General features: G+C 37.7%; 1 protein-coding gene across 1 annotated transcript in view; it reads left to right on the top strand.

The window, feature by feature from the left end:
• Positions 1-13,560, top strand: part of LOC106648103 — a 21,852-nt gene extending 8,292 nt beyond the window's left edge. The window contains exons 2-5 of the mRNA XM_023462062.1: positions 10,066-10,815; positions 11,936-12,194; positions 12,257-12,744; positions 12,825-13,560. Of these exons, the coding sequence (XP_023317830.1) occupies positions 10,092-10,815; positions 11,936-12,194; positions 12,257-12,744; positions 12,825-13,243 (1,890 nt within the window). The 5' untranslated portion in view covers positions 10,066-10,091 and the 3' untranslated portion in view covers positions 13,244-13,560. The remainder of the gene's footprint in view (positions 1-10,065; positions 10,816-11,935; positions 12,195-12,256; positions 12,745-12,824) is intronic.
• Positions 13,561-14,193: the final 633 nt, after the last annotated feature.

The raw sequence follows: 14,193 nt of genomic DNA, 5'->3' as shown, positions 1-14,193 counted from the left end.
TGGACGCAATTTTAACGTTTTTTTCAACTTCAAAATTACGTCAAAATTCGAAAAATCACTATAATTGAAAAAACTCTACGTCAGTACCTGATAAAACTCATAAACTAATGAGGTAATTTTGCATTTTTCGTTTCGGATGATTCTGTGAAAAGTTACGTTCCTCACCAGAATTTTCATGACTTTTCCGTAGATTTGCTCTCAAAGGTCCAAAAATGAAAATTTTTTTATGAAATTTTCACAAAATACTCCCGAAGTCATGTACTTTCACATGTGCATTGTAGAAATAATTTTTTTTTTTCTTACTAGTAAAAAAAAATTGAAAAAATTTTAAAAAATCGATAAATCAGCACCATACCCCCCCCCTTAAGGGGGGGGTATGGTCCTGACCTCGAAAAATTTTGATATTTTTATTGTTTTATTTGATTGTTTATACTTTCTAGAGTATTCTGTAAAAATTTCTGCCCAATCTGAGCAAAATTGACGAAAATATTGAACTTTTAATTCGATTACTATATGCCATATGTGGCATTTCACGTCAATTCATTTTGTTCAGAAAATTCGTTATAAATAAAAAAATTTCGAAAAAATCGAAATATCTCGACGTCAGTACCTGCTCAAAGGGTTTATAAAGAACTGTGCAAATTTTCAAACGGATCGGTTGAATACTTTTTGAGTGACGTTCCTCACCGATTTGAAAAATCTTGACGTAAAATGTTGGATCTTTGAACTGCGATTCCTCGAAATGACATTTCTCAAATCGGGGAGGAACATCACTCAAAAAGTATTCAACCGATCCTTTTGAAAATTTGCACAGTTCTTTATAAACCCTTTGAGCAGGTACTGACGTCGAGATATTTCGATTCTTCCAAAATTTTTTTTTCTTTATAACAACTTTTCCGAAAAAAAGGTCGATTTTTCATGTCTGGACGCAATTTTAACGTTTTTTTCAACTTCAAAATTACGTCAAAATTCGAAAAATCATTATAATGGAAAAAACTCTACGTCAGTACCTAATAAAACTCAAACTAATGAGGTAATTTTGCATTTTTCGTTTCAGATGATTCAGTGAAAAGTTACGTTCCTCACCAGAATTTTCACGACTTTTCCGTAGATTTGCTCTCAAAGGTCCAAAAATGAAAATTTTTTTATGAAATTTTCACAAAATACTCTCGAAGTCGTGTACTTTCACATGTACATTGTAGAAATAAATTTTTTTTTTTTACTAGTAAAAAAAAATTGAAAAATTTAAACAAAATCGATAAATCAGCACCATACCCCCCCCCCCCTTAAATGAATAGTATATTACTGCCCTAGGCCGGGAAAAATAGAAAAGTCCCAGGGCACATGAAATAGCAAGTGCACTGAGGCTTTCTTTTTTTCCCGTAGGCCAGTATACGATTTTACATACCCCGGGCCCGAAATAGCAATATCCCGTTTAGCGCAGCGGCCGGGAAGTGCTACTTTCGGGCCGCTGGTATGTAAACGCATTTTTTGAGGTAGAATTTTGCGGTGAAGCAAATTTTTTTTCAACCTACGTGGATACGCGTCCCTGGGGAATGTTTTTGGGAATCCTAGGAACATGTAACCACGTAGGAACCATTGAAATTTCAATAGTGCTTACTTTTATAACTACTTTTGTGATTTAGAGGACAAAAAATCACGTTTTCTCGTAAATACGGCTAATTACTCAATTTCTAAGTCGCGAAAACTCATCTAAAAAAAATAACTGACTTCTGTGTTCGATAGGAAATTTTCTCAGCTTTCCAATGGTGGTATCAGATTTTCCGACAAGTCGCACATTCACCGAGAAAATCGCTATCAAACATGCCAAGCTAAATATCTAGAAAAACTCGGTACGGAAAAAGTGATCTTTGAGGTTTAATTTCGATTTTTCCTCGTGAAATGGAAATTCATCGAAAATCTGACTACACCATGAGAAAGCCAAAGGAATTTCCTATCGAAAGCATATCTTCATTAATTTTTTCAGTGGAATTACGAGCTAGTTTTGATTGTAGCGAGCTGAAAACCTCGCGACCGCGCTGAATCAGCTCGGAAACAGAAAACAGCGAACAAAGTAAAAGAAATTTCCTTATATAACATTGTCATTCGACTGCAGTATCGCATTTTCTAAACGCAATTCTCTTCTGCTCCCTTGAGTCTATGGAAGAAAAGAAAGTCGTGTGTCTCTCGCAGCGTGATGAATTTCACGAATACAGAAATGCTATTAGCGCTACGAATTCAAGATTTAATGAATCTTCACGAGTTACTGATTTTCTCATATTCGACTCGCGCATAATCTTATAAAATTACTAATTTTTTTGTATATCTCTCTTCCTTTCTCACCCGGACGTGTTATCGAAGTATAATAAAGATACATTGAAGCTCATAATATATTACCTGCCAATACCCTCACATCTCGGCACAGTCGCCGCATTATCGCGCGCGTTCATAATGTTGCGATCGTGCGAGCGTGAAATGTAAGTCGATAAATTCTTCGCTCGTCGAGAGCTTATTATGCAAGTGTGGCACTGTTTATCGCATGATATATGTATAATATGCGCTAATACGGTTTTGTACGGTATACACGGTTACACGGTTTTGTAAAAAAGTATTATTTTGACCCATATATATTGAAGATCGCATTGATTAAATTGCAGTACACACGCACGCTGCACGTATGAGGAAACGCGACCCATTTCGATTGCTGCCACGATCAAACTAGAGTCGGCCTTTGCAACTACATACATTTTATACATATAGTAATACGCGCGTGCAGGACGATCTTGAGCGCAATGCGTAATAATCGGTGAAAAGAATCACGCCTCTCTGCATTTGTATTTGCTCGTCGTTTGTAATATTGATCAGTGCCGCTCGATGCACAAATAATTCCTATTGCCACTGGCATCCAGCGGACTGCGCGGGATGATAAAAAAAACTCATCAAATTTTAGCGCGCGTACGTCGCGACAACGGCAACGACGGTATGGTTCGGAGCTACTGCTGTATGGGATGAATAAGTAATGTGAACGATACTGCTTGCTATTTTATCCGCGCTTACTGGGGTATACGATTCCACTGCAAGCTCTCAAGCGCTTCTTCTTGTGACCCAAGTTTTTCTTGACTACATAGTACTTTTTTTTTTATTTTTAGCTGTTTTTATTTTTAAAAAAAGACAGAATAAAGCAGATATAGTCATGGCTATGCGTTGATTTACACATAGTTGCTTCAGTATCCAGCCAGTACTGGACCAAAATGAAAAAAAACCAGTACTGACAGCCAGTGTTGTGCCAGTATTGGCCCATAATAATCGTACTGGCGCTGCTTACATGGGATTGTTCCTTGAGGTCCTAGGAAAGAGAAAAAACGCGTGAACATGAAAATTTGACAATAGGTAATTTTTTTTTGGTCACTTTTGTGTTTAAGATGCCGAAAAGTCATCTTTTCACGCAAATACGAATTATTACTCGATTTCCAAGTCATTAAAAAAGTATCAAAACTCAACTAAAAAAAGTAACTGACTACTGTATTCGATAGGAAATTTTCTCAGATTTCCGATGGTATTATTAGATTTTCCAAAATATTCAAATTTCGCCGAGAAAATCGCCATCAAACATTGAGGGTTAAATATATCGAAAAATTCAGTACGGAAAAAGTAAACTTTTTGGTTTATTTTTTATTTTTTCTTATGAAAATTGAGTATTTCGGAAAATCTGAAATCACTATTGGAAAGCTGAGGAAATTTCCTATCGAAAGCATATCTACATTTATTTTTTGAAACTGCATTTTATTTTGGGATTTGACCATATATGAATGTACGAACTTTGTCGTCGTCGTGCGTATAAAAAACGTATAACAATGTAGAGCTTAGCTGTCGTGCGCGCCAATGACGATATTAACTTTGCCATTAGAGAGGCCCGCGAATATATAACGCAAAAGCCGTACGTCAATGCAGGCTCACATTGCATATAGGGTAGTCGGACCAATCAATGACCGGGTACCAGTGAATGACCACATGATCAATTATCACTTATAAATTGAATGTACGAATGTTAATCTAATTTATAATAGTTTTCCAACATGAAACAATGTTATACCTATAATTTTAATCAACTTTCAACCCATATAAGTTGCATTAACTACGCATAAAAAAATATTGAAAATTTTTTGTGGTCATTCACTGGTTCAAAGCGTCGATTTGCATACGACCAATAAGTGACCGATTCTTTGAGAATACAATAGTATACAGGTTAAGTTTATTATTAATCTATTTGTATTGATTTTTAAGTAAAACCAATTCAATCAGTACTAATTCGACCACTACTGAACTAGTAACAATTATTTACGAATAGTGTTGATTATCTAAACGAATGTTAATGTTTAATTTTGTAAAAACGTCGTACGATATTGTATCGGTCATTTACTGGACGTCGAACGGTCATTCAATGGAGATATTTTCGGCAAGTGGTCATTAACTGGCGGGTTTGAGGTGACACGTTAAATCACAATTTTTAATAATAATCACGATGCTAAAATGATTTTTCAATATTTTTAATTGATTGAACACTTAATTAACTATGCGATGATATATTTAGTTTTTATTTAGTGTCAATCATTGAATTTTTGCAGTTCTTCAAAACGTAAAAAACAACAACTCGGTCATTCATTGGTGCGGTTACCCTATATATTTCAAGTGTCGCAAGCGCGTGAAACTGTAAATAGTGCCTCTTCGTTGTCGCGACGCTCGACTAACTGCAGTTATAGCCACCGCGGCGACTTTCGCTTTCTTGTCTTTTTCTTTTTTTTTTTTTTTTTTTTTTTGAAGCGTCGTGCGATGTGGAATCATAATGTATGCGAATCGTTTGGCAAGTTATTGTATGTGTATAGACGTAATACAAGTAAATATTACGATTTTTGTGAACGCACGAACACACACACATTAGTGTATTTCAGAGGCGAGAAAATGTCACGTATACATATTATATTGTGTGTGTAAACGCGCGTCAAATGCTTTACACGCGTTGACTCTTGGCCAACTTGGATGCATAATGTGTGTTTACGCTCGAGTCCGCAATACACAATGACAGAAAGACCTTATCGTCGAGAAAACCAGGATCTGGCGATCATTGTGATACCTTGATTTCATGCATGAACTCGTATTTCACACGCTCGTGATCGATCACTCGCTCGATTGCAGAGAAAAAAAACGCAGCGCTTTCACCTCCTACATGCAAAATGCAGAAGTGCACAATTTTTCTCCTGTGAGAAGCGCATGGAGACGTTCGCGTGATCATCTGTGAATCGGAATGAAAAGTTAATTTTATTTTCCAATGGCGTCAACTGCTTTTCAATAGTTATAAATGGCTCCCAAAAAGCTTTGATAATCGACTAGTTTGCTTGTTTTTTTGCATGAAAAACATTTCAAAATGCTGAAACTTTTTCACAGATATATCGATAAATTGTATAAGTTCGACTGGTCACCGTTACAAGCGTGGAATCGCTCGAATCCGAGAATTACGAAAGTATATGCAAAAGCGTTGAGAATTACCAAGGACGGCTAATTTTTCCGCTCGAAAGAAAACTTATGAACAGATCACGCTTACATGGTAACATATTTACAATTTTTTCGAATTAATATCGACGATCAACACGGATACGAGGCTTTACATATCAATCTTAAATTTTCAGAGTCAACTTGTATACTTCCGTTCTATTCTTATGGGATAAATTTTGCGCTACAGTTTACTATAATTTTACTTTATAAAAGTTGCGTTTGAGTCAAAAAACTATATTCGCAATCGGGTTTCGCGTACGAGAGAAAATTATATATAAAACAGTTCAACTCGTGGTGACCACAACCCAGCTGACGCAGCCGTAGTTTTCTCCGCTCTTGTATAGAATCGATTCTCAAATTGAACCAAGATAACTCCAGATAATTTCAGTTTGAACGAATTTGAGTTAATCTAATAAAAATTGAGTTTTCTCAAAAATTCGTACGTTGGTCTAATATTTAAACGCAGTACAATAATTGTAAGATAATTGAAATACCTACAACTCGTGAGACATACGTGTGCGACAACTCTTCAAGCAGAATAATTAAAATAGTTGATTCTCTTCTCTCTCGTCAGGATCTATATATATGAGTAAGAGAAGCAATTTAAGATAGTTTTCATTTGCACGGGATAAATGAGCGATATTGGACTGACCCTAAAGAGAAGTGAATACGATTGTTACGTTGGAAGGAAAAAGGGAAAAGAACTTTTTTTTATGATCTACTTGATGTTTGCCTGTAGAAAATTTGTTAATTTGACCTTCTGCGAACTTGATTAACCGAATCGACCTAAGTGGCGCAATTTTTTTTACTTGAACATGTAATATTGCATATTCAAAGTAGAAAAAGGCGAATCGCTTTGATTACGTGGGTCACTTTAGTTACTACTCAATTATGCAAGTACAGTGTCGACCGTTTCGCGTTAATGTTGATTTTCATTCATTTAGATAGGTTCAAATTTTTATCTCACGAATAAACGTTAATCAGTTGTAAATGTGTTTGTATTTTGTTAAAGATCAATACAGGTAGAAATAATTCATAAAAATTCTATTGCTTGATTTTAATTTCGGAAATGAGCATCTTCAGTTTATCCAACATATAATGAGGCCTTACACTATTGCCGTTGACTTCAAAATCTTCAAATATGCAGATGAAGACGGTATCGACAGCCACTTGCAGCAAACCAAACATCCAATACACCGTCCGCAAAATGATAAAACAAGCGAGCAGTTGAGCCCATGAGCTCTGAGATTCTTCCATTGACATGATCAACAATACGGCCTTATACAAGATACAGGAACCGCTTCCGACCGAGATCCAGATATAAAATCCCACATCCTTGACCTTCTAAGGGACAGATCAAATACGAGAAATTATTGCTGTTGAATTATATTGCACCACAAATGGGAAGGTGTTACCAACTTCGTAAATTTTGTTGACTCGCTCATTTCTATGCAACAGATTACTGGCGCACTTGGCGGACTCTAGGTAGGTCGTACCGTGGAGCATCATATAAGCTTGAGTCAATCCGTGGCTAGCTGGCAAAATGCATGAACAAATTGTTGAAGTGCCCACGTAGTATCTGCAATGAGTCGATTTTATTTTACTTATTAAATAATCACGCAAAATATCATGGCAAAATAGCATGTGTGAATATGTGCCTCAAAGTAATCCCGATAAACCGCATAGTCGTGAATTTTGGTACTTCTTGCTTGTTCCTCGTCCAGTACCAAGTGGCGTAACTCCCAGAAGCGATAAGCTTCAAGAAGGCGGATAGGAAGCAGTTGAACCAGATCAAACACAAGATTTCGATGATATAATTGATTATGAGAAACGATTCTGGTAGTCCATCGATAGATTGAAGTGACCACTGGACGGCAATGCACACACCTGCCATTGCGAATAGGATTATGTAGACCAGCAGCGAGCAAATAAAAAGTGACGGGAAAAACACCACAGCTCTAAAAAAGAGCATTATTACAGTCTATACTGGTTTTACAAGTAGGCGATGAAAAAAGTCATAAAGAGGCTGCTTACTTGGTCAATTCTTGTATGATTTCACAAGCTACCTGCAAAGATTTAGCTTCTTCTGTCCCCGCCACAGGCAGTAATATTATAGTCCACACAAGCAGTATAGATATTATGATGTTCCTGGCCAACATTAAGGGTTTGTCATACTGGTTCCACGGCCACGCCTTCACCAACAAATAGCTGAACCAAGACATGATCAAAACAATCGTCACCAGAATTAAAAAAAGCGACCAGTAAAACATAGCCTCGGTTGTAATTCTCAATAAGACAAGATAAAATAACGATAACAAAACAGCAATTAGCAGAATCCCTATTATGATCCATCTGAAATTTTCATAAAAATAATTAAGCTGCCTCATTTCGTAAATTTTCATACAAATGAATTATTACTTCACATCGCATAACATTTTTACAGAGCTGGTCAAATAAATGCTAAGATCAGAGTCACTTATAGAAGCAAAGGATTTCTTTTGGTCTCCGTCTACGAAAGCTGCATGGAAAAATTTTGCAATCAACATAATTATAAAATAGTAAAGGGAATATAAAAAATGCAGATTTATTTACCATAACAGGTTACACCAACCCAGTAGATAAAAAGAAGAATGAAAATAACCAGACCGGGTAAGCTGGTCATTGATCGTTTCACGTTTAAAGGGCCTGTCCATGATGGATCGTAGGTTAGTTTCGAGCCTATAAAAATCGTTGAATAGTTGACGGATTACGACTTTCATAATTTCAGCATATATTTTTTCACAAAACTCACTGGAATCTCGATTGATGAACGATCTTCTTCCACACGGGTTTTTCGGAAAAGTATAAAAAGACGGAAAATGTATTGGCATAAACATATTTTCAAGATCGCTAAGATGAACACATTTGAAAATTTATTTAAACTCTTAACCTGTATCAATTTTTGATTTTTACGTGACTCACTGCATGCCAATTAAAAAAACAAACGAAAATTATTTTAATATAATTTATAGATAAATTATCAAATATTTGCATTTCGAATTGGTCGAAACTAGTGATAATTGATGTTTTAAAACACATGTGGACGATGTTGTTTTGTTCTTTTCCACGCATTCCCACAGATTTTTCATGTCTAGATATCAAATATTGATTTTCAATCGACAAATTCCCATTGTGAATTTGTTCAAATTTTAACAATTAGACCGGCAGTTAGTAACCGATAAAAGATGCTGATTTTTAAACTTATGCCCTTGAAAATTGAATACCTGAAAGATACATCAATAATTAGCTCAAAAAACGGAATATTATGCCGTATTAGCGTAGCGATATTTTAAAGTACATGTCGATTTGTAACAAATTTTGGCCTTGTCATAATTATGCCTTGACATTCAACATATTTACATTTTTTTCAGATGTCTTCAGAATTTCGCATTAATCTTTGTTATGCTCTAGAATGAGCTAGGAAGCTTCAATCGAACTTTTGAAATGGTCAAAATTTATTAAAATTTGACAAGGAATTCAAAAAAAATTTTTTCAAATTTTTTTATTGGAACCATCGGGTTCCAGGAACCTTTTTTGTTAAAAATAACGTTTTTCGGCTCCAGACGCTATCGCCTTCAATTAAAAAATCTGAAAAAATTTGAGATTATGTATTTTGATGAACAAAATGAGAAAAAATTTTTTCCAGATTTTTTGAGGTTCCGTAGCGCCTTAAAAAAATTATTTTCGAGAAAAAAATCGGTTTTTCAGCTCTAGGCTGAATGGACATGAATGAAAAATTCTGAAAAAATTCAAGGAATCGTTTTTTGATGTCAGAATTCAGAAAAAAATACTCCGGTCTGGTATATCGAACCATTTCACCGAAAATAAAATAATTTAAATTTTCAATGATTTTTTCTGAAGGCCTGAAGCACTCGAAAAATCTGAAAAAATTCAAGATTGTTTGGATTGTTGAAAAGTACCTTCATGAATTTTTTCAGATTTTTTAATAGCTTCAGGCCTTCAGAAAAAATATAGATAGAAAATGGACGTCTATAGGGGAGGAGGAGGGTAGGAGGGGGGAGGGGGTCCAAAATTTTGGTTTTGGCACTTTTTTATCATGTACTATAACATACCAAAATTTCAGGAAAATCCGTGAACCTCGCCCGCAGGTTTATTTAAAAAATTCTGAATCTGACCCATATCTATATACAGTTACCGTGAGCATTTTTAAAGCTGTATATAGGCTGTGCGGCGTGATAGGTCGTTGACTCGCGAAAAACGAATAGAAAATTGATCAAATTTTCATCGCGTCAGCTCGTCTCGAGTAGTTATTTTTTGGCACGTTACATTATTAAATAACGATCGCGGGATGGATTGACTTAATCCAATGGCAGAAGATGAGATCTTAAATGTAAGCGTTACTGAAATCAATCAAAATCAATGAGCTTTAAATCGATTTTATTAACACGATCTGCCCCGTTGATTCCAAGCATTCATAGACGTGAAAAACTAAGAGTGTATCTTTTTTATTTCCAGGAGAATCAGCCAAGATCGGGGCAGCAATGACATTCGGCAACGGTCCGTCGATCAGCGACTCCAGCAGTAGCAGCAGTGTGAACCACCACAAGCACTTGCACACGGCTGGGAGCGTTGGCGCAGGTTACGACCTGGCCTACGATCTTGGCGGCGGCAGTAGCGTGAGCAGCAGCCTAGGACTCTTCGAGGGCCACCAGCACGATGGCCAGGGCATAGCCGCCCTCCTCGTGCTCATTGTCGTGCTCTGCCTGCTGGCTTACTGCTGTTGGGGCGTGCCCATCTTTCGCAGCCTGCGCCGCTGGAACTGCGGCTCCTCGTCGTCTTCTTCGTCGAGTTGCTGCTGCACCGGTGGCGGCGAATCGACGACGACCCCCTGCTCGGCGGAGGATCGCTGCGCTCGGAACGGCCCTCTCGGTTCTTGGGTGCTGGGGACCGCCACCGGTGTCAGTGCTGTCAATGCCAACGGTATCAATAACAATTCCACTGCCAACCAGAGCAGGACTGCCAGCTCAATTTTCGCTGCTCAGCAGCAATCGCATCGTCATTATAATCGTCACGCTGCCAGACAGGCCGGCGCAGCGGGTCTGCAGCAATCGAGGATCGGCGATTATAACGGACCATTGTCGCACTTGCATCGCAATCAGCAGCAAATGCACAGCATGGCCACGCCGACCATCATTTTGCTGCCCCACGGCAGGATGCTCGTCGTCGACGGCTCGATATTCACCCAATTGCAGAGCGACACTAGCGGTGAGTGAAAATTGTCTTGTATGTCTAACGTCGTCTTATATTCTAACTTTCTGCTTATTAAAAACTTCACCCAGATTTTTTCTGTTCATTTTTTATAATGCGCTGAAAAGACGATGTTGTGACTTTAACAGATATTTTAACCCATTAAGGGGAGGCTCTCATGAGACCTTGATCAAAAAATCTATTTTCTTTTTGCTTACTTACTTAGCAAATGTCCCGTAGAATACACCCCCGAAACCCTTATCACCAAAATCGATGTGGTTAAAAAGTTATAAGCAAAAAAATGGAGCTGTCTTTTTACGAGCGAACGATGTATCTATGTATCTAAATTCGCTTACGAAAACTTTAAAGGGACCTCCCTCCAAATTAAAAAGAAAAAATGTTTTTTCAAAGATTTATTTGTATAAAACGACGTATCTTAATGAAACTTTATAAACATACTTTATTGACCTTATACTACATGAAAAAATGTTTTTGTAATTTTTTGCCACCCAGTGTCGTCTGTTAAAATTATTTGAAAAAAAACGAAAAAATCGCGGTGGGAACGATTAAGAAAAAACCATTAATTTTATCACCCTGAAATTTTAATACAATAATCTGTCCATGTTACTGCTCAGAATGAATTAGAATGAACGTGAATTTTCACATGAAAATCTTTTGAATCCTGGCGTCTTCGGTACAAATAAAGTGTCGATGGGTCCTTCACTTAAAGTTATGACGATTCCAATTAATACAAAAAATGGCGACTAGAAAATGAAAAAATATAAAGAAATTTTTGGAATTTTAACTCAAAAACGATGGATTCTTAAAATTTATCAAAAAACTTATTCATCAGTATAATTTTTTCCTCAAATCCATAGTTCCATAGTTCCATAGGAATTCTGCAAAAATAATTTAGCTTGAGGTAAAGTTTTGAAGCTTTTCATTCTTAAGTTGAGCTTGATACTAAAAGGAAAATTCCACGATGCTAAAGACTCAAAGATATTGACTTTGGCGAGCCACAATTCCAATCGCGTGGCTTCTATTTTTGTGAGCACTGCGTGTGATAAATGGCACTAATTTTTTGCAAGTGCAGCTTGTATCTTTTGTATTTTTATAATTAAAAAAATTGTCGTTGCAGGTCTCGATCTGATGGAACTGGGCGAGAACGTGATGCGCGCCCAACGCGGAGGCTCGAATCCGCAGAGACCTCACTCGAGCTCCCCTGCGACCCATCAGCATGTCTCGGTCCGATCGCAGCTGCGCACCAGCCCGGAGACTCCCAGCAAGGATAGCATGGGCTCCATCGGCTGCTTTCCACCGCCCACCTACGAGAGCATCTACGGCAAAGAGGAGGGTGCCGACATGCCTCCATCCTATTCCGAAATTCTTCTTCATAGGTTTGTCTCGAATACTCATTGCGACAAAATCGCTTGTAATTATAATATCACTGCGTGTACAGACTAGCAAACCTGCCGGAATGCGAGATGGACGCGCACCAGCAGCAGCCACCAACGAGTGGCAGCTCAAGCAATGATCGTCGCGACGCTCCTGCGGCCGATGATGAAAGATCGAAAGATTTGGAACTCGGCAACGGATCGAGCTCCTTCAACTGTCCTCGGATATTCGCTAATCCGTTCGATTGCGCCGAGCTGCCTTTTAACGACGACGACGACGACGAAGTGACTGATCGGCATCGATTGCGGCAGACGCGCAATCCGTCTCTTCGAACGAATCCGCTCGACGACGCTACCTTTTACTCGCTGGACGCGATGAACGACGAGTCCAGTACCGTCGCTTCGTCGTTCCGTCACACTAGAAGAGCTCGGCCGATTTCGCTACAACAGGGCAACAGCGAGTCCGACAACGAGGCGAGATACCAGCGCAGACGAGAGCACAGATCCAGACGATCGCAGAGACCGAGCTCGCAAGATCGTCACAGCGTTTCCGGTAAGACGTACGATTTTGCGTTTTGACTACTTCCTAGGTATAAAGACTTTTTTTTATCTTTATTTGACGTTACTCTGCAGAGTATCCGACGAGCAGTCACGGCTACAGCAGCTATCAACGCCGACGCGAGCACAACGAGACCATGAATTGTCGGAACGTCGTCAGCAGCCGTCGTCTGAGCGCCGATCCCATTACCGATTTGCATCCGGCTACGTATGAAGAAGCACTCCAGACCCATCGAGCGACGGACGCTCATCCAGGACTCGATTTCCTGCCACAGATGATTTATTCGTCGCCTTTTCATAGGACCAGCAACGACGGCAGCCAAATCAGTCGGTTATCCGTGAACATGACCAACTGGAATCTCGACGACGGCGATGACGATCGAGTCGGCGTCGCGAACGCGATAATCGATATCGATGACGACAACGACGACGTCGACGAAGAGGAGACCAAAAATTTCGAGACTCTTGCTGATATACGAGAGAGTCGCGTTTAAAGACTGTCTAAACTACTACCTAATGCATACAATAACTGTGATGTACGTCATTTATTGTGCGAAGCTCTAATCCAGCTCCTGTCGAGTGTTAAATGGATATTTTAGAGCGATGTTTGTTCCGTGTTATATCAATAATTAGAAAATCATCATTGTTCTTGATACTCGGCGCTTTTCAATCTACGTGGATTACACACGAATTAGAAGCGATTTTTCGCTTCTATCGAGTAACATCAATTTCTACCCAAAGATTCTGTCTAAATGATAATTTTACATAAAATATGATTTTATTGTTGATGTATAGATATCCAAACGCTAAATTTCAGTGTAATAAAATAATATCTTTTCAATTTAACAAATTGTATATAAGTCTTAAATTTTCTTTAAAGAGAAACTAATCAAGATAAAAAACAAAGATATTTAAGAGATTACAAAATCTCTGTGTATATATTTATAATTTAATATTGCTATACATTGAGTGTGTAAACTATTAGTTAATTTATGTAAATATATACGCATAAGTTTTATAAAAAAAGTTTACATTGGAACGACCAATTAGGTAATCGATTTATATTGTGAAAAAATACGTACTTGAAAGGGTAGATTGATTCAAAGGTAGAAAAACGGATATTAATAATCCGTCCAAAAATCTGCACAAATTCAATGATACGCGTGATAGGATCCGTTTGACTTATGTATAGAACAACATGGTCTTTAATTCTTTTTTTTTTCATTGATATTGATTCATTGTTCTTCAATGAATCATAGAAACCAAATTCATTCAAATTTTCGCATCTATGCAATGAACTATTAATAGTGATATTTGATTCCACATGAAAGATACTTAAAAAAGATTTAAGAAAAACTCTTGATAAAGCTTTCAACTAAATAAAATAATCCAAGCTTGTAACTATCTATGGTATTCACTTGTTGTATCATATGTATACATGTAA

Source organism: Trichogramma pretiosum, unplaced genomic scaffold (assembly GCF_000599845.2).
Source record: "Trichogramma pretiosum strain Unisexual culture from Peru unplaced genomic scaffold, Tpre_2.0 scaffold20, whole genome shotgun sequence".
NCBI classification, from domain to species: domain Eukaryota; kingdom Metazoa; phylum Arthropoda; class Insecta; order Hymenoptera; family Trichogrammatidae; genus Trichogramma; species Trichogramma pretiosum.
Note: the sequence above shows the minus strand (reverse complement) of the source record. Positions and strands in the feature narration are given on the sequence as shown.